Source organism: Drosophila novamexicana, unplaced genomic scaffold (genome assembly GCF_003285875.2).
Source record: "Drosophila novamexicana strain 15010-1031.04,08,12 unplaced genomic scaffold, DnovRS2.1 tig00004560-arrow-pilon, whole genome shotgun sequence".
NCBI lineage: Eukaryota > Metazoa > Arthropoda > Insecta > Diptera > Drosophilidae > Drosophila > Drosophila novamexicana.
Window position 1 is genome coordinate 3,160,787 of NW_020825054.1, and position 20,707 is coordinate 3,181,493.

The 20,707-nt window shown below is 38.1% G+C and overlaps 3 protein-coding genes and 2 non-coding genes across 7 annotated transcripts in view; 1 reads left to right on the top strand and 4 right to left on the bottom strand.

The window, feature by feature from the left end:
• The window catches only part of LOC115770679 (extracellular sulfatase SULF-1 homolog), a 36,196-nt gene that overhangs the window by 3,973 nt on the left and 11,516 nt on the right, over positions 1–20,707 (top strand). For 2 of the 3 annotated variants that reach the window (XM_030716062.1, XM_030716063.1), the window contains one exon: positions 6,405–6,449. The exons of the other annotated variant lie outside the window; for it this stretch is intronic. The gene's annotated coding sequence lies outside the window, so the exon portion shown is untranslated. The remainder of the gene's footprint in view (positions 1–6,404; positions 6,450–20,707) is intronic. 3 annotated transcript variants of the gene reach the window in all.
• On the bottom strand, positions 8,993–10,965 carry LOC115770680 (D-xylose-proton symporter-like 2). Its single transcript, XM_030716065.1, has 3 exons — positions 10,702–10,965; positions 10,186–10,358; positions 8,993–10,126 (listed from the first exon to the last, which is right to left on the bottom strand). Exons 1-3 carry the CDS (start codon positions 10,874–10,876, stop codon positions 8,993–8,995), a joined length of 1,482 nt encoding a protein of 493 aa, XP_030571925.1. The 5' UTR covers positions 10,877–10,965.
• On the bottom strand, positions 12,008–13,992 carry LOC115770681 (sugar transporter ERD6-like 4). The gene is made up of 3 exons (XM_030716066.1): positions 13,878–13,992; positions 13,469–13,641; positions 12,008–13,404 (listed from the first exon to the last, which is right to left on the bottom strand). Exons 1-3 carry the CDS (start codon positions 13,990–13,992, stop codon positions 12,271–12,273), a joined length of 1,422 nt encoding a protein of 473 aa, XP_030571926.1. The 3' UTR covers positions 12,008–12,270.
• Trnav-aac lies at positions 16,274–16,346 on the bottom strand. Its single transcript has one exon. It is a non-coding gene; the product is annotated as a tRNA-Val (tRNA).
• Trnaf-gaa lies at positions 16,425–16,497 on the bottom strand. Its single transcript has one exon. It is a non-coding gene; the product is annotated as a tRNA-Phe (tRNA).

Genomic DNA, 20,707 nt, shown 5'->3' on the forward strand with positions numbered 1-20,707 from the left:
GCCGGTGGAGGGTAGATTACTTGTTCAACGCTCTCCTCGGAGGGGAGGGATTGACATAATTTTGCTAATATTTTGAGCAAAACAGCCCGCATAATGCGCTTAGAACTATGAATAAAGGCGGCATTAACCTGAATGACCACGCCAGCTGCAGCGGATTGCGGGCAAAACAAGCCAACAAATAGAATGCAGGCGCAGCCTGGGGTGCACTGTCTGCACTGAGGCCAATATGAGCAGCGGTTTCGGGTGCGGATTCCTGCTGCATGATGAGTTGAAAAAACGCGCCAAAGCTGTAGTAGCGACCGTCGCAGCAGTGACGACGCCGACTGCAGTAAAGTGGAAAATCCTGTCTGACAGCATTTAAACTAAAAAAGAAAAAACTTACAAAACACATAATAAGCGTGAAAAAAGCAAAATGAGAGCAAACCAAAGCAAGCCAGACCCAGTCCGACCCGACCTGGCCAGGATGCAACGGGCAATGAAAAGCGAATGCGGCTGGAATACAAAAAATTATGTTTAATACACATGCTGTTATATCTGAACAAAAAAAAAACAGCCTAGAGCAATTCGTCTAAATCCCCAGTAGCTAGTGACAAAGAATTGTACAAAAACATTAATTACAACATTTTCGTATAAATTTAAGCGATTTTTATATATTCATTTGGCTGTAAGCCAAACATGTCTTGTTTCGTAAAATTCCTTTTCCATATCCATGAATAAATTGTTGAAATTATTTAGTTTGTTACAAATTAAAGTCTTCTTTTGTAATTATGTTAAATTGAGAGTTAAAGTATATATATGTGTATTTTTTAATTTTTGTTGGGCAACTCAATCCGGTTTGTAGCTTTGATATAAATATTTAACTCCAATGTTTTTCATAGTTTGTTTTTATTGGTATATTGCCTCGATAGATTTACGCTCACACAGTTTGTAAGGGTGTTAATACTTATTTGTTTTTAACAAAATAGGTTAAAGTGGTTGTAACTAAAAAAGGTAACTTTTCGCTGTCTGCTAAATAAATAAATAAATAATTCCTGTTTTTATACCTTGAACCCATTAAAAATGGGTATAAAGCCAAATGTATGTCACAGGCAGAAGGAAGCATCTCCGACCCCATAAAGTATATATGTTCTTGATCAGCATAAATAGCCGAGTCGATCTAGCCATGTCCGTCCGTTCGTCCGTCCGTCCGTCCGTCCGTATGTATGAACGCAAGGATCTTAGAACCTATGAGAGCTAGAGACTTGAAATTTCAGATGTAGGTGCTCCTAGCTCCCGCGTAGATCGAGTTTGTTTCCGATAATCGATAACTTACTCCGTTTCCAAGCAATCGATAAAAATCGATATCAATATCCTGTTTTTTGGGCAATATTGGTAAATAATAAGAGCTAGAGTCACCAAACTTGACATATAGCTTCTAAAATAGAATATATATATGCATTTGATGTTGGAAGAAGAGGGTTCAGGGTATCCCCTAGTCGGGAGCTTCCGACTAGAACCTCTTACTTGTTCAATATTAGCTCTGTTGTAAAGAATATGAGTAAAGGCCTGAACTCTTTTAAATGGCAACAAATAAATTTTGATTACAATAAACAAATTAAAAATATTTCGTTCATTGCTGCCACTTTTATTGTGAAAATCTGTAGAAAAAAAACAACTTCAAGCTGTAGAGCAATAATTTTGTACTGACAAAGTGCTGCTGTCAAAAGTCGCTTCATAAAATTCCCAGAAATATTTTCAATTAACATTGGCGAGGTGAGCTTCTTTAATGGATCTTGCAACCGGCACGCTTTGGGTTTTCTGTTCAATGTAGCGCAATATATTTGGAATCATTAATCATGGCGCCCGCAATCTTGAGTTCATTTAGCAAAATCAACATGCACACGTACTTACATATATCTATATATATGAGAGAGATACAGATATTGTATACAGATACATTCGGATAGTTGGCGCTACTTTTCAACACATGCGATTCGCGCCGAGTTTGCACATTTTTCATTTGGTTTTGCCCAAAAAAACACATCAAAATAAATAATAATTATAAATGTTCTGACTGAATTTCTTGCGGAAGTTGAATGCACAATTTAAGTATTTTCCACAGATTTTTGTTGCTGTTTTACGTTTCGGTGGTATTCACGGAAAACCACATGAGTTTCCTATTGTTAATTGGTTGCGAATAGAATTTAATTGATGTTGTTTGAAAATTAATATATTATATTTTCTTTATGCTTGCTTTGTTGAGCCAGAAAAGAATGATTCATATTTTAGTTTATTTAGAAAACTTAATTAGTAAAAAGTGTTTATAAGTTTAAGCAAAAGCATCAAAAGTATTAAATACAACGGTATTATTATCGTTTGTTAATTTCTATCTCTATTTCCCTATTTTTAAAACTGTTTGACTGACTGGCGATCAACACCTGCCTGTTATTTTGACGCTATGACAGGGTTGTGGAAAATTCTATCTGTTGCTGTGGAAAACTTTCGGTAAACGGTTGTGTGAAATATTTGTTTAAGCATCCGAACTGTTTTACACTTTTCGAAAAATCCTTCCTTAGGAGTAACGATGTGTGCGAAGTTTTAATTTTTTCTTCTTGGGTTTCAAACATATGCATACTTGAGAAAATAATTAATACTAATTTTAGCGATTTTGAAAATGTAATGAATGGTAAAATGGAGGAAAACCATACAATCGCCTTATAAAACTGTTGTTTCGTAAATATCATTCTAAAAATTCAAATTCCTATCCTCCTGGATGGAAGTTGGGGATCAGAGGTAGAGTCGAAAATTATTTTTAGCTTAACAGCGGAAAAGTTGAATTCAACTCTTTGTTTTAGATTTAGTAGATATCCAACTCATTCTCATGTTTCTATGCAAAATAAGACGTTAGAAGAAATGGGTTAAATATTTATAAAATTCGAAACAAAAGCTTGAGCCGGAAAAGCCGGGTAATACCAGCTGGTTACTTATATTTTGCTTCAATTGATAAAATGGCACGTACCATTGTAATCTAGTCAAATAAGTCAATCAGGGACTTGTTTCCTAGAAAAAAAAAAAAAAACGAATTCGTCTATACTATAAAAGCACAATGACATATGGAATTATAAAAGAAGCCTATAAACATTAGGACCCATTATACGTTGACTCATTTATGATTTATAACAGCCGCTATTATCGGCCATTATCTGCTATTATCTAAATAAAGAAGTTCCTTTAGGTTTTTACAAATATCAGAATAGTAATAGAATGTGCGCTTAGAATAATTGCTTATCCAGAGACCAAAGTCTTCGAATGGCTGTGAAAAATCGAATCAGATATATCATTTACAGACCCAGAAACCGTTTTGTCTTTGTACATGTTCAATAATAAGTATGCCAGCATTTTGTCAAAGTCAAAAGCACAAAAGGTAACCGAGTCAATGACATTTTCCTATGGCATGCTACACATTAGCAACAAGGGACAGGTCTTTCACAAAAGGCCGGCAACTGTTTATGAACATGCCAAGTACAATAGTTGCCGTGGTATACAAAATTTCACAGATTTTTCCACTGTTCAATGAGTTGTAAGAATTGTGTAATTAATTTAACTTTGTGACTTATCGTGTCCCAGTAAACAAATTAAATTAATAACTTATTGCAGTTGTATTGGAATTGTTTTTGATTGTAATTTATGCGCAGATGTGGCATTAACTCAATGGTCTCTTACTTTTCTTGTAACCATATAAACGGGCTGTTTTACATCTGAGTAAATTTATGTAAATGGCAGAGAATGTTTTACAATGCAAAAAACAACATATTCAATTGCCAGACGCAAAACAAGTAATTATATTATATTAATTCAAGGGTATCTCACTTAACTAGAAATATTATACATATTTCATTTTGCGGATAGATAGATTTCCATTTGGCATAAGGTTATAAATAGATGTAAATGTGTACAAATATTATTTGTCAATATAAAATATATTTATAGCCTATTAAAATATTGTGAATACTTAAATATTAAACTGAATTAATATTTTGATTAATTTAATTATTTGAACTATTCAAACTAATAGTGTATAAATATAAAAATAAAAATGTTCAATATTTGCTACAAAACTAGCAATTTAAAATTCAGCATTAAGCTCGTACACTTAGATGCATTAATGAAAAGTATGTTAGCATTGCTTTTCTGCTTTCTCACGCCCATCGTGAGCCGTTACGCCCCAGTGGGGCGTAACTTTAGCCATTTGATTCCCATGCCTGTTTATGCATTCTCTATAGTTAAACACCCCTCCCATTTGTCCGGTGAAGCGTTAAGTATAGCATTTTTGCCATTCCATTTGCTTATTTGTTTGCATTGCTCATTTGGGTGTATGAAATCATGCAACTACCTGTTCCGTAGTCATGCTATTCTATAAATAGTGCTGTGAGCAATCCCATATCGTTCAAGTATCAGCTGGAAAAGTGGGCAATGCGACACCAAGCTCAAGATCGTTGACTTTTGGAACGCTTATCAGGTGCTTGGGCAAGGGTGGGTGAAATATAGATAAAACGGTCGGCATGATAAATGGACAACTATCAATAATGAGAAGCTGCAGCAACCCGTCTCAATGCTGTTGTCTTCTGTCTTCACTTTGGGTATTTACCTGCAATCAAAACAGTTCATATATGTGTATATATATTGTTTTTCGCTCTCTGTTTGCGCTTTAAATGTTTATTTACATGCTTGTCTGTGTGTTTGTCGAGCCAGCGAGAAACAAACAAGCCGACGAGCGAGCCACTCACTTTTCTATAGCTCACTTTAAGTTATTTATGGTCGTTTATTTGTTTGTTTGCATAGGCAGACGCTGCGTATACGCAATGCGTGTGTCTTATCAGTTAGGCAGAGAGACACTTGTTTCCGATTTCATTCGATTGGATTGATTCGTGCGAAGGACAAGGTTTGCTTGTCACGCTCGAACTTTTTTCGCAGTCGAAATTTCTTAGCCCCGCTTTTCCAATTTGCATGACTAATGAACACAACAAGTATTAGCAACAACAAAAGGTGTTAATGATAACAGAAACTAACAGCGGAAAAACAAACTAGGCTAAAGGCGAGTCGGGGCAGACATTGCGCATACGCAGCGTTGCAGCAAAGCCATAAAAAACAATTCAACGCGGCAGCTGCTACTTCTGCTGTTTGTTCAATAAAAGCTAAACGAGCTTGCACCTTAACCAGAAAGTGAAAATTGCTTTTGACGCCGATACTTACATACTCTTCCATTACTTTCTATTTAGTATGATGCTTCACTCAATTAACTTTTGGTATACCCTTGAAGATGACATTATAATCTTGCAACAAATGTGTAAAGCATAGAAGAAGACATTTCCGAACACATATCCTATATATGTTTTTATTTTTGGGTAATATCTAGTGCCAATTCGATATCCATGTTCGTCTAATAAATTATTTTGATTTTTAATATATTTGTACCAAACTTTCCTTCGCTCGTAACAAATGAACAACATGTTATCAACATTTTATAACTAAGACATTAAGTCATATGGCAAGAATCGGTTAAAAATTAAGTTCTTGAATGAAAAAATCTTTCTTGCAAACTGTGTTTCTGAGTGTGAACACTCTTTGCGAAAGTGCATAATGGTTCGACTGGTTAAAGGCCTAAGGCGCGTTTTATTGCTTGGTTGAACGCCAGGCAAGTGGCGCAAGAAAATCGCATAAATCTTAGTTCGCAGTTACAACTACACGAGTTTTGTGAACTCGAAACTCAATTAAAATACCAAGTTCAGAGCCTGCCAGCGTGCGAAACTGACAGCTGACAGATGGAGATGTTGTAGCCAGTCGAAAGCGGCTGTGTGTTGGGTCATGGACTCTGTCGACATTTTACCGACTTCGTCACTTACTCACTTAGTCGTTCGCTCCGTCATTCAGTCCAACTATCAATCATTCAAGGCTCACATTGCGCGCTTTTTACAATTTGTTTGAAGCAGGTGCGAAATGTGTCAGTAAGTGCGAAGTAAGCCAAAGCTCAAAAGTATTGTACCTTTGACCCGAATTGGCGTAAAATACCAGCTCGCTATAGGATTCTGTTAATTGTTATATTTATGGAAAGCTCTTTAAAGGTTTAAAGGTTCGACACAATTGCACAACAGGGTAAAGTTCTCGAATCTAAAAAATCTTATACGCTGCTTCCGCTAATTGTCAAGTCTAAAAGCTTGAAATACGTTTCATAAAGTAATTTATATTTGTTTTAGTCAGGCGAATTCAAAAATATTTCATCAGGTTTGAGATGCCTTCAAACATAATTATATCCATTTTAGACCATATTTTAGTGTATCATGGCTTCAAAAAAAATTGTATTGTTGACAAATACAAAATATTTTTAAAATTAAAAAAAATGTTGTTCTATTTTTTTAATCTTTCAGATTTGCGAAGTTGAAGAGCACAAAATTCATAAGGCGTAACATCAAGTAAGTTTTATCAAATTTGATATGCTTACGATAAGTGATTGGAACCTCTTTGCACTTTGGAAGCCTTCAAATGCTTTATACCATGAGGAATATTCTTAAGAATAGTGTATGTTTGAATTTTCTCATGCAGCTATATGCAAATTAATTCTATTCCGTGTGGTCGCACATTTGGTCAATTAAATGCAGATTCGTTCGATTCCTTTCAATTCACTGAACTTAATGCGTCGAGCAATTACACCCATCCGAGAGAGGCAGGAAGCGGCATGCGATGACACATGACATCGCCACTTTGGGGGTTGACCTGTCACCACGTAGAGACGTCAATTGGCGACGATATTAATTAAGGTGCAAAATCACGAACCTGCATTTAATTTACTTGGGGCTTGGTAAATGCTGGGAAAGCTGGAAAACATCGGGCTAAGCAACATTTTTGCACGCATTTTGCAGCTTGTCGATTCAATTCAATTCGCCAGCATATTTCCCCCTATCTTGGCCAGCATCTTGGCTGTGTGTGGACCATTTAAGGGCATTGAATACTTTTCTCTGCCATGCTGAGGCGTTTGGCAAATGCTAGTGACCGGCCAGTGGCTGGCTGCAATTGTGCTTTATTGCCATTCCTTCATTAGGCTTGTATCTTGAAGATATTTTATGCGCATTTCTGCGCACGGTAATGGGCTGCTTTCTTGGTAGAGAGCAGCATCTGTCTTACGACCAATCACAATAATTTCAATTGTGATTCATGTAATGCGTCTTATTGTTGTTCATGAGGCATTTGTCTCGAAGGCCCCTTTGTCCATAGCCTAGCAATCGCAATCAGGCAACCTCTTGAAATGTGCGCATTTTATTCAACTTTTATTCAATGTGTGGCTGTTAAACTTAACTTGTAAGTGGCAGGAGGTAATAGTTACCTGAATGAGACTATACCCAATATACTTTGAGTGTTGAGGTGCTAGAAAGAGACGGAGGGGGAGAGAGGGGATTAAATCCGGCCGGACTTATCCTAGATTAAATAGAGTCCAGACTATTGATATTCTGATATGTATGTTCGGTTAATTCTACACTGAATTGCTGTCAAATTTGATTATTTTTTACGGATTCTAGCCAAGCAGAGAGTACTCCATAGAACATGCTCATGTCCGTATTTTGTTCTAAAGAAGGGAACAGAAATAATTCAAGAAGCATTTTAAATTATGCATGAAAACTAGTAGATCCATTAATGTTAAGTAAACACATTAAATATGGGCAGCAAATTAAAACGATTACAAAACAAACTTCACAGAAAGACAAAAATGTGTCAAAATTAGTACAAGCTGGCCTGAGCCGACATTGCCGCTAAACGAACTATAAAGCTCTACGAGTAGAAAATAATGCCACATAATTCACAAGATAAAGGAAGTTTATCCCGCTCACACATCCAGCGGAGGCATAAATTAGTTTACAATAGAGAAAAAAAAAGAAAGAGAAAAAACCGCAACGACCGCAAGCTTATAAAAATAGTCTTCATTGGCTGCGTTGTGTGAAAATTAACAGCATTAAACATTCGAGAAGACATAAATTTTAATAAAAGTCAAAAAATGAAACAGCTGCGAGTAAAATGGGAGAAGCAAACAAATAAAAATGTTGCAGTCGGGTGCAACCGACTGTGTAATACCCGTTCATAGTCCAATTACAGCTGAACACGGGCTGATTCACCCGATTCACCATGCCTGCACTAATAACAGGGAATGTATTTTTGAATCAATTCTAAAAGGAGCTTATCATTCGTTTTTATTCAAAGTGTAGGTACTCTATCTCTATAGCTGTGGAAGATAGATAGCCATATAATCGTGGGTATGCACAAGTTGAGAGTATATAGAGTTTATAGACATACAACCGGACAATGCAAAAAACCAATATATTTTGGATTTTGGAACGAGTATTAAAGTAAAACGAGCCAGTGCTCGAATCTGGTATACAATACTTTATTTTTATACATGTATAATCGAATGCGTAGACGAGATAAAAGCCGTCAATCTTTGAGAAGCATTGTATTGTCTTGTGGCTTCAATGCCTTGTGGAAAGGTCGTCCTTAGTAGGCCATAACATCATGAACTCGTCGGAAGCGTTCGTTCGCCTGCCGGAGCGCAAGGCATCGTGTCTTCGGCATCAGGACAGCTAAGATGATTATAGCGACTGCCAGGATAATGCCCGCAGCCAAGAAGTAGTGGAAGTGGTCCGTCTTCTTTGCAAATGTTAAAATCACAATAATGTGGATCACTTGCTCGAGTATAAATGTTCTAGCTAAAAGATTTTTTGATTCATTTTTGCCAGGTTTCCTTACCATTAACAATTATGCTTTGTTTGGCAAGAAATCATGTATATACAAATGTTCTAGCTAACAGATTTCTATATATTTTGCTATATGTATATACTCATTATTTATGTTGATTATTTATTAACAGTATTTTCAATATATTATCTTATTAAGGTATTGAAAGTATACAAGCCACCATACTGTCTACGAATTGGTTAAAAATTTCTTAAGATTAGACAAATATTTGAAATTAGTAGGACATCATATCATGTACTCGACGAAAGCGTTCACCTGCCTGTCGGAGCGATAGGCCGCGTGTTTCCGGCATCAGCACGCCAAATATGATCACACTAACTATCAGTATAATGCCCACACCCACAAAGTATTGGAAGTAGCTGTCCGAGCTCTTTCCGAATGTGACAATGACAATGATGTGAATCACTTGCTCAAGACAGACAACCAGTCCAATGAGGAAAGGCTTGACCCGCATGGGAAACGCCTCGCCCAAGTATGCCGGTGTGCTAATGACGTATAGGCCAGCAAAGAACTGGAAAGCCATGGAGATGCGAGACACCTGCGACATAAAGTATGTATTTGAAAAGTATGTCTCATGTGAGAGGATGCCTGCCAGGGCCAGCATAAGAGCCGCCATACATAGTAGTCCCAGCAGCGAGACAAACTTGCGTCCAAGCTTGTCAACAACGCAAAGGGTCAAGAGCACCCCAATAAAGCGCAAAATACTCCATAAAATCATTGGCCAGCTGTATATGGTATCTTTCCAAATAAGTGTGCTCCCTAACATGGTTAGGCTGAGCGGAACTGAGAAAGTAAACGCCACAAGGCAGCGACTGAAGATCATTTTGGTGAAGGGCATTAGGGAGGCAGAGAACTGTGCGCCGAAACTTTGGCTTGTGCCTTCCATTACGTAGCGTTTGGCTTCGTCAAAGATCGCATTGTTTACCTCAGTTGGCGCCATGGCACCTAAGAGCTGAGTCTGACAGCTGCGCGCTGCATCCTCATTATTGTTGCGGAGGTAAAAGATGGGTGATTCAACTGACACAACCACGGCGCCCGTGGCTATCACGGAAAAGATAATGCCAATGATTCCATGTGCCGTATTTATTCCAATACTGGACTTGAAGTTCCACTGCGAATCCATGAGCACCTGAATAAGTATGCCCAGCGCCAAGCCGAACTGCTCCAAGCCACACCATTTACCACGGGAGCAGCCTAGAGTTACCTCCGAGTTGTGAATGATAAAGGCCACCGTGATGAGCCCAATGCCCACTCCGCCCACATAGCGAGCGGCCACTATCGGAGAATAGTCGTACGGCGCACTTACAAAGATAATCGCATCGATAAACAGCATCACTCCTCCCAAGAGCTACAGAAAGGTGATTCATTAGGGGTCCACTTTTTGTAAATACAAGTTCTGCAACTCACATAGAAATATCTTTTTGGAACGTGGGTCACTGTCAGAGCTGCTACGACAGCTCCGATAATGACCCCGACGAACCAGCTGAACTCGAACTCATAGGTGTTCATAACGCCTGTATTCAGATTCCACTGTAGACCTTGAGCCATATCCATTCCGCCATAAGTAAATAATAGGAGTCCTATAAGAAATTGCATTTATAAATATTAGAAAAATGGCATTGCAATTCTCAGTGCTCATAGAAAGCAGAGTTGGTGTGCTAACTAATTTAATAGTTGGTCAGATTGATGAAAATAAGCTGTTATTACTGTAAAACTGATCGGATTACATAATATCGGACTGTATTTTTTGTAGTCAAATGCTCTAGCAAACTGTTGTTCATAAATTAAATAGAACTAATATTTGTGTTCGCATCAGTTTTGCATTTAACAGTAGGCACTTCTAGAATGTAATATGAAAAATTGGCAAAAAATATCATTATTTCTTGTCAGGAACTATAGGCATTCTTCAGCCTTTGAACTTACCAACGGTTGCAGAGTGAGCACTGTGCTTATTTGTCCAGCGGTTGTAGTTGCGTTGGGCACGTGGATCTTCGATGACCTCGACGTAAGTGGTTTGTGGGGGCTGCTCCGCACTTGTGGCTATAAAGGTCGTCTGCAAGGGGGGTGCTTGACCCGAGGTTATATAGGTGACCGTCATTTTGCTCACTTATGCAACACGCGTGCGAAGCAAACTTAAACCGCTTAACGTTTGAACAAAACTAATTTAAAATCGGAACATTTTGGGTGTGTTTATTAGCATGGTAAAGAATGCGTTATCTATATATTTTTTTTTGATATTATAGATATTTTAATCAATTTATAGATACACACAAATTTCGTGTTCATTGCTCTGTGGGCCACCCATCGTTAACAGGTGAGATATGACCGTGATTCATTCGTTTTGGTCCGGCCCTTCTTAAGCGTAGTCCCCACATGAAAAATGAATGCTGATAAGAGTTGGTAGGCAGTCAAAAATTAGCGAGCTGCATTTATTTAAGCATTCATAAGAGAACATATGAAGTTTTGAGCATAAACTTTGTGACTCATGAAAACGTTGAGTTATTGTGTTCTTCTGGGGGACACCTCTGCTGAATGCTGATTCATTCGTGTGCTGGCATATCGTTGCATGCTGTCATGGGCTGAGCCATACATTTCTTGTCCTAGTCCTAATTGATCAAACAGTTAAAACGAATCTAATCAATGGATATAGATTTATAGATATCACAAAACATATGCAAAGCAAATAAAAGTGCTCTTGTCGGGAATGCCCAAATAGGGAATACACGAACCTTCGATTTTATAAAGTTTTTTTTTTACCTATTTGACAATAAAAACAAATTGAAAACAAAAAAAATATGTTTTGTTCGAACGAACAGCTTGCCATCGCCTTATGCCCCACAGCCATGCCGCGCATTAAATAATAGACAACTGAAGAAATATGGCAACATATCTTTGGGGCAAACAAAAAATCGCAGTTGATTTCCCTTTAAAATGGGAAAATTTTTCCAAAAATGTCAAACACGTATTAGATGAATTCTTATACAGATCATGGAGAATAAATTGGAACGCAAATTGATAGATTTTCAGCTTGAGAGGTTTTACGGTTTCAGCCTTAAAGAAGAAATTTGTTGAAATTCATTTTATTGGTGCCTTGCAATTTTTGAAAATCCATTCCTTCTTTCTGGAAATGGGGGTCAAAGATTTGATGGGTAACGTTTCGCGCTTAAATTCATTTCTAAAAAAATCATTTGAGACGCATTTCATTTTATTCGTGCCACGGGCAAGGCCCACTAGTTATTATATATAGATATAGAAGCACTAATGTTTAATTTAAGCGGAAGTGCTTATAGTTTTAAAATAGCTTTGATTATTTTAAATTGTTGCTCTCGAAATTTAATATATTAGCGGTCAATTAAACCGCAATGCTGCCTAATTATTCCTACTTGATCTTAATAAAACTTAAAATTAGATATTTTAGCTTTAAATGTACATATATATTCAGAAAACTTTAAACTTTAACTGGGGCAAAGTTGCTTCTATGTCAGCTCCTCCCTAGTGGGCCCAGATGTCATGCAGGCGACGGAAGCGATAGCCGGCCTGTCGCAACGTCATTTTTCTTGTCTCCGGTAGCATCACCAAAAGGATAAGCATACTTATAAGCAGGATAATACCCACACTCAAATAGTATTGGAAGAAGCTGTTGGGATTCCGGTCGAATGTGACAATCACAATGATATGGATCACTTGCTCAATGCACACAATAAGGGCAATCATGAAGGGTTTGACTCGCATGGGGAACGCCTCTCCCATGTAAGCGGGCGTGCATGCAACAAAGAGGCCAGCAAACATTTGGAACACCATAGATATGCGACATACCTGAGCCATGTAGTATGGGCTGAAAGTGTTAGGCCAGTTGGAATAGATGCCGGCCATGCCCAGCATCAAGCCCGCCATGCATACAAGAGCTACCATTGAGAGGAGCTTGCGGCCAAGCTTGTCCATAACTAATATGGCAAGGAGCGTTCCGATCCAGCGCAAGATTCTCCATACGATTATCGGCCAACTGTACATGGTGCCCTGCCAAACAACGGTGCTCGCTATGATTGTCTTGGTGAGCGGCACCGAGAAGCTGAACGCCACAAGGCAGCGACAAAAGAACATTTTGATAAAAGGAATCATGGAGGCGGATAAATCATGGCCTAAGCTTTCGTGTGAGCCCTCCGACACATAGCGCTTGTTTTCTTCGAGGGCTTCATTGTGATCCTCTGAAGTTGCGTTTTTGTCCATCAGCTCCCATTGGCATGTGATTGCCATTTCGTAATCATTCCGGCGCAATTGGAAGATAGGCGATTCAACCGATAGCATTAATATGGCAATGGCAACAATAGCAAACACGATTCCAATGATTCCATGCACTTGGTTGTTTCCGATAGATAGGGCCGGGTTCCACATTGAGTCCATGATCACCTGTATAGCTATGCCCAATCCCAGGCCGGACTGCTCCACGGCGCACCACTTGCCACGAGCATCGCTTGGCGCTACTTCCGAGTTGTGTATTATAAAGGGAACCGTAATGACGCCAATGCCAATGCCTCCAATATACCGAGCTGCAACCATTGCTTCATAGTTATATGGGGCACTCACACATATAATGGCATCAATCAACTGCATCACAATTGCCAGAGCCTAGATAGATCAGAACCATTTGGATCGGTTAACCTTCGACATGATCTTTAATTCTGCAACTCACATAGAAATATAACTTGGGCACGTGAACAACAGCGAGGGCACTCAACATAGCTCCAATGATGACGCCAATGAACCAACTGAACTCAAATTGATAGGAATCGGCGATGCCTGTGTACCTATTCCATCCAAGGCCCTGAGCCATGTCCATGCCGCCATAGGAGAAGATTACCATCCCTGTAAAAAATACGAGTATAATATAAAATTTCCATTTTTTCCAATGATGCTTGCTGCGCGAATGTTAGCTTATGTTCTGGCCCAGTGGGTTGAGTTCAATGGAGGGAAATTGTTCCATTAAAGTGCCTTATGTTGCAGTAGGTGGTAAGGGGTGTTTGTTTGGATGTCTATCGGTTTATGTAATATCGTATGTTTCCAGATTTTATTATATGCTTCTTGCACTTTTGTTGTCATACCTGTAATAATCGAGTGCAGTCTCTGACGATTAACACAGCAGTTGAACCTGCTCTGAGGTCGAGAAGTGGCTATCACCTCTATATGGGTATCCGGGGTAGGTTGACCTATTGCCATTTTATTTACTTTTATTACACCCGTTCGATTCGTAGGCTACGCCAAACTGACTTCAAATGAGCAAATTCACGTGAATTTATATGCACACAACATTCCTACCATTGGTTACATTTATATCTTTTGGCCAGAATTACGTTAATTGGTCAGATAGCATAGGGTGCTCGGCATTTAGCTGTGATTCATGCGAATTGGGACTGTCTTGTCTTTCGCGTAGACCCCACATTAATATTGGGACCGATAAGGGCTACTTGATGGAACTTGACGACAGATTTTGCAAAGTTCTGAATTATCGTGACTCATTTGCTGCTGCAAATTCCAACTTGACTTTAGGAAACACCAGCAATGAATCAGTAAACTTAACTGGGCTTAATGACATGCGGAATGAGTTTATACAAGTTATAGTTTTTGCATATCCTTTTAATTCTCACATATATTATAGGTACACAGCTATAAATATTTTAGTTTTATTAGAGATACAGTCTGGCTCTTGACTAACTGTTATATCTGTCCTGGGCAACTATTCTATATTTGTCTTATTCTTTTATAAAGCATATATGCTGCTGACTAGTACCAGAGGCCGAGTATATATTGCCTTGTAAATCTGTTCCGTCCATCTGTCAGTTTGTCTTTAGCCATGCAAAAACGTTTCTTAGGATCAACATTCTGTTGCAGGTTGTGTATTCTTTGCAAAATGTTATCAACATTGTTCCATATGTATATATTTTAAAGATTTTGTACTGAATCACTTTAACGATTAACAAAGCACAGCCCAAACCGTAAGAGCAACGAAGCCAGCATTTTAAATAGATCTGACTGTTGCAGTCTTATGACGGAACCAGCCGGATCGGACCACCATATCTTCTAGCTGTCATAGGCCCAATTGGACAATCAGATCCTATAAAATTTATTTATGGACATTGTTTAAGGCTTGTTTCAAATAAGATTGCACTCTACCTTTAAATGTCGTTGTTGCCACACCTTGACCCATCCCTAACTGAGTAGCCAAGCCACTTGAAATGTGGCAAGCCGGCTTGCAAAACCTAATATGGATGCTACTGTGCAACATCTTCATTAGCTGGCAGCGCAAACAAAAGTCATGAATGTTGCAGCAACAGTCGACACATCCCTGAGGCGGCAATCTGAAGTGTTTGCTTGAGTTGTCTCAAATTGTGTAATGTGTGCACTAGAACTGGCGGCAGCTCTCCAGCTCCTACTTCAATTCCAATTCAGACTCCATCGTCGCTGTAAGCCGATCCATCTTGTTGCGCATCAAACTGTCAAATTGCACACATGTCTCTATGTGGCTCTGCTGTTAGCTAATGTGGGGTGTGGTACAGGGGTTTAGGAAGGGTACGACTGGGAGTGCTGACTCTTTGCTGCTCCTTGTCATTTGTCACTGCTCGACAAATTAAGCAAATGCGACGCCAAATGGCCATCGCTTCCATCCTCCATCTTCGCAACGCGTCGTCTCATATTTTGAGACATTCAAGTACATTTTAATGAGTTTATGCACCAAGCTGTCTAATGGCTCAAAAATTATGAGCGCCGAATCAAGTGCCGCCAGCACACACATATGAGCACATATCAACATTAGCACATGGGGCCCATAACTCACATTCAGATACAGATACAAAGATTCAGATACTAATTCAGCTAGCTGGAGACAGCTGAGCACTTTGCATCAATTTCTGTACACATGCGTCTCTGTCTGTGTGCTTGTGTTTGTGTGTGCTAGCAAATGCTTCAAGGAAGTGTCTGCCAGTGCCACTAATGGAGTCTAATTACCCCGACCGACAGGCGACGACCGATGCGGATTCCTCCCAGTGCCTTGGCTAATAAAAGCATATTAAAACGTTTGTCGTTCTTATATGCTTGACAGACAACCAGACAGATAGAAAACATTGGCGCTTGGCGCTTGGCGCTTGACGTTTGACTATTGCTCATTATTTATTTTCGTACAACCCAAATAAAGCGCAGACCGCAAAACGTCAGATTCACCATCACTGCCCCAAGAATTGAACAGCTCCAGACAGTTTCGTTCAGAGGATCTTGTGGTTGTCCATTATGTACCGAAGCAGAGAGAGTAAAATATCTTGATATGTTAATGACCTGTGTGGACTGTGCGAGGTCGCGCAGAAGCTTGCATCGACAAAACAAAACCCCATGTTTTATTTACCAATTAAGGCTTTTAACTGCAATTGATTTATATTCATGAGCCGAATAAAAAATAAACACTTCGGTGGAATACATTCGATTACAAAAAATAGTTTTAAATATATGATGTTTCCGCCCGGGATTGAACCGGGGGCCTTCCGCGTGTTAGGCGGATGTGATAACCACTACACCACGGAAACCCAATGGGCTCAGGGATTTTCAAATTGAAAAGCTGTCAACATATAACTTTTTCTTGCTTAAAATATAAAAAAGTATTTTGCCGAAACCCGGGATTGAACCGGGGACCTTTAGATCTTCAGTCTAACGCTCTCCCAACTGAGCTATTTCGGCTGATGATGTGCTAAGAACAAACTACGCATCAAATTGTAGTGGACAGAAAGAAGCACAGCAAATAAATTTGCAAAGTGTATGTAGATATGTATACATACATACAACAAACCAAAAATATTTATCAACACATTTATAATAAATTATTTATTGTCTTTTGTTAGAGCTAAGCAATAAACAAACATGTGTACGTATGAAAAACATTTGCGCGCCACTCTATAAATAGAATTGAAATATCGCATACACAATATTACTTATATTCCACACAAATCACATAAATCACTAAAATGCACATTTGCTTTATTTATGTGCACAACTTTCGGTTCAAATTTTGTTTGTATGACAGGCAGCCATGAAAATTGCTTTGACAGTTGCACGTCTTTATAAATTTTGGTGCAGTTGTAAAACTTTTTGCAGCTGCAACAATTTCAAACCCAAATTGTGCCGCCTCCATTTAGCTGCGCCAAAATGTAACTGGGTCTGCTGCAGCACTTTAATATTACACGAGATTTTATGCACATCAAATAAACTTTTTCAAGTTGAAAATTGTTAGTTGTGTTTGAGCAAAAATAAAAAGAAAAAAAAAAAACTTGGGAAAAAAAATAGAAAAAAGAAATTCGTAAGGCACATTGCGTTAGGCGCATTTAATTGTATAGTGTATATTTAATGATGCTAGCGCAAAAATAAATAAAAATTATAAAGCATGTTTAATGCTTTTCAACGCTTGCAGCGAAACGTAGCTGATAGTATAGGAAAATGCATGCTACCTTTTTGGCAATGTTTCAAAATCTGATTGCAAAGACCAAATGTTCGCTGGCAGGCATTTGTAAATATATGGGCAAATAAACTTTGAACTTTGTCAAGTTCAGTTAACCAGAAAATAAATAAATAAACGAAGCATGGGTATGTCTTGAGAAGTGGGATCTTTTAAATTCACCGTATTGCTTAGTAATAAAGTCAAAACGGTTGTGCCCTTATATTATTATATTAACACAATCTACTTGTCGAGTAAACACAAGAATAAGAATCTGGATAGGTTTATTGTAAACTTAAAAAAGTCACATGTTTTGAAAATAAGTTCCTTTTTTAATTTATTTTTATATTAAATAAAAATACATTTAATTTCTAAAGGTTATATCATATGGGTTTTTAAAAAATTTTGAACAAATATTTTAAGGTAGTAAAGGATTATTTAAATATCCCGATGAACGGAAGTTTGTGACACGGCCAAATCTGTGGAATAATATAATTATGTATATCTAAAAAAAAAGTTTCCTTTTGTGGTGCAAGCGTTGCGCTAACAAGCGGGAGGTCAGCGGTTCAACTCCATCAGAAAAAATATCAGTTTTTATATTTATTGGGTTTTTCATTTGTTATTATTCATAAAGAAGAATTTAATTCAAGATATTACATATCTATGGTTTTGTTTTGCTATTTGTTGATTTTTATGATACAATATTTTAAAATAAAATGTTTCGAATATTATGAAAAATTGCTAATGATCATCAACAGCTGAACCCATAAACCAATTGTCAGGATGGATAACTTTGTAAATAAAATTCAATATAAGTAAAACGAAAACTACTTAGTACTTATTTGGACTCCACTCCATATGTGGGATAGGCTTACGAAAAAAATCCAGCTAAAAGCCAGCCGAAACCCAATGCTCTGTCTACAATTTTGTCTGAATTGCGGCTCGTGTCCCTCACTCAGACAAGTGGTTGAATAACCTGATACATATATTTTATATGATCGCTTTTTTGATCAGTCTTCTCTCCTGTTTTTTTTGTAACTAATGCGGCTTCCGTTTGACGCCCCGTACTGAAAGCTGAGCTCCGACAGCCATCGGCATTCACAAGCTTAAGCAAAATTTTGTTGTCGTCGTCTTCGTCCATGTTGGCGTTGGCATCGGCGTCGGCGTCTTTGCGATGGAGGAGCAGCTTTATCTTTTGCCAGTGATTCACATTTTTGAAAGCCGATCGCCCGCAGTCGAAATTCTTTAGAAAACCCGACACCACGCCCACCGTCCAGCTATGATTTATAGGCAGCCCACAAAGCAGCAGCTCTGTTTAGTTGTTGACCACAGCATTTAGTCCAAGGTAAGCTACTTTTCAATAGTCGTTGAAGTTTTAGTTTTCAGTCCCATCAGCACAATATTCGGGCTGGGGCTGTCTGGAAGTATTCTCGCTGCTGCGACCATTTGCAGTGGCAACAACAATGGAGACAGCGAGACAACATTCCTGTGATATGTCACGAGAATTTTTAACATTTGCACTAGAATTTCTATTTTGGTTGCGTCTCCTCTCCGTCTCCGCTCCCAGCTACCTTCGCTCTCCCCCAGCACGCTAACCGCACATTTCAATTTGGATTTGAATGGTGTGTTTCGGCATTTCATTCGATTTTTCTGGCCAGACCTTGAGGCGTTCCTAACAAGTGCAAACGGTTGCTCGATTTGCTTAGCTCAAAGTTGTTGGAAATCTTGTGCTTAGAGTTTTGTTCTAGTTTTAGTGTCCTATTATTCTGTTTTAGTTTTTAGTGTCCTTATTGTGGAGCCGTAATATTTTGCACTAGCTTCAAACAGTTTGCAATGTTCGTGAAATGCCCTGTAATAATAAATTATCATAATCGGATGTTATATAATATAATACATGATAGTATTTCTTTCTTTATTGATCGGCACATTTTGTCTTACATTACATTGAGGTTGTTCGCAAGCATATTCTTTCATTCAGTCTTTTTTGGAATAGACCAGTCTAAATCCCCACATATTTGTCATATGTCCAGGTTTCAAGAAAACTTAACATAGCAATATGCAAATGTCAGTCAGCTTGGCGAAAGTTCTTTTTGAATGTAAATTGACAAACTGTGCAGCAAAAACCGCAGTTTAACTCAGTTTCCTGCTGGAAGGTTGTTGCAAACGTTTGCCAAATGTTTTGTTGTTGTTTTTTTTTTTTTTTTGTGGGCAAATGTAACATGTTTGTTAGTTCGCTGTAGCAGAAAATTGTCAGAGCTTTTAAGTGGGTCACAATTTGATTTGATTTGTTTATATCACCGCAGCAACAAAAAACACAGCTGGAGTAGGGCTTGTCCTAGTCTCTGCTGGTATTATTTATGTATAAATGTTTGCTTGTAATTGGCCAATTGTGTCGTGGCAATTCGACATGGAAAATGGTTTCCTGACTCCATATAAAATTAGTCAGCATTGCAATTGGTATCATTGTGACTTTACGGAACCAGCCACAACAACAAATAGTTTCTTGATGCAGCTGGTGCCGTTGCCATTTGACCTTTTGCTCTGTTTGACTTGCATATTATTTTAAAAGCTTTCAAGCCAACAACTTCTAATGGCTTAAATTGGTCAATACCTGATTGCCAATAATTATGTACATATATACCATGCACCCATGTGTATATATATGCATATAACTTTGCATTTATTTCAAGTTTTGCAAAGTGGCAACTGTAAGCAATGCTGATAAAGTACATGTAAATATGAGAAAAGCGTGTTATAAAAAACTGCCTACGTAGTAAATTATATTGAACATTTCGTTTCTTTTGCTTAACGAATTGTAAAGTCAGAAATATTATTATTTATTTTTGTGAATACGTCGGTGGCTCTTCAGGCTGAAAGGTTTTTATAACTGAGGTATATATGAGAAAAAAAAGAAGAAATATAACTATTCTATATATATAATTAAGGTATAAGTTTAAGTTTTATATTTTCAAATCCCTTTCAATAGGTGGTAAAATGAGTAGGGTATCTCGCAGCTACCAGCATTAGCACTAGAAACGTTCAAGTTGTTGATATGAGGTTGCGAAAAAGATTTATTTGTGCGCATTCCAAACAATTTGTAGCCATTGAAATTTATTGTTGAGTCCCTAACGGCGGCATCTATTCAAATTTACATACATACATTCAGTTTATATTTATGTTTTATTTTTGTTAACAAATTAATTTCGCTGCCGCGTTGCCCCCACACGCACACACACACACACACCACACACGCACACACACACACACACCACACACACGCACACACATTTGAACACAATACGTAAACGGAGGAGCATTTGACATTTGTTTTGTGTTTAGTTTGCCGTCTACACTTGTCTGACAATCGGAACGTGCGCCAATGTCATTCACATTGAGCAGGTTTTGTGTTTCATTTTCGGGTTTGCACTTATACAAGTTACTAACAAATATAAAATCGAT

Bases quoted from the DNA above. Each gene is read 5' to 3' on its own strand.
- LOC115770680 (XM_030716065.1), bottom strand. From the start codon at position 10,876: ATGACGGTCACCTATATAACCTCGGGTCAAGCACCCCCCTTGCAGACG. The intron at 10,359-10,701 runs GTAAGTTCAAAG...AATTTCTTATAG, and splicing joins TGCTCACTCTGCAACCGTTG to GACTCCTATTATTTACTTAT. The intron at 10,127-10,185 runs GTGAGTTGCAGA...ACCTTTCTGTAG, and splicing joins TTCCAAAAAGATATTTCTAT to CTCTTGGGAGGAGTGATGCT.
- LOC115770681 (XM_030716066.1), bottom strand. From the start codon at position 13,992: ATGGCAATAGGTCAACCTACCCCGGATACCCATATAGAGGTGATAGCC. The intron at 13,642-13,877 runs GTATGACAACAA...TATTTTTTACAG, and splicing joins ACTGCACTCGATTATTACAG to GGATGGTAATCTTCTCCTAT. The intron at 13,405-13,468 runs GTGAGTTGCAGA...TGATCTATCTAG, and splicing joins TGCCCAAGTTATATTTCTAT to GCTCTGGCAATTGTGATGCA.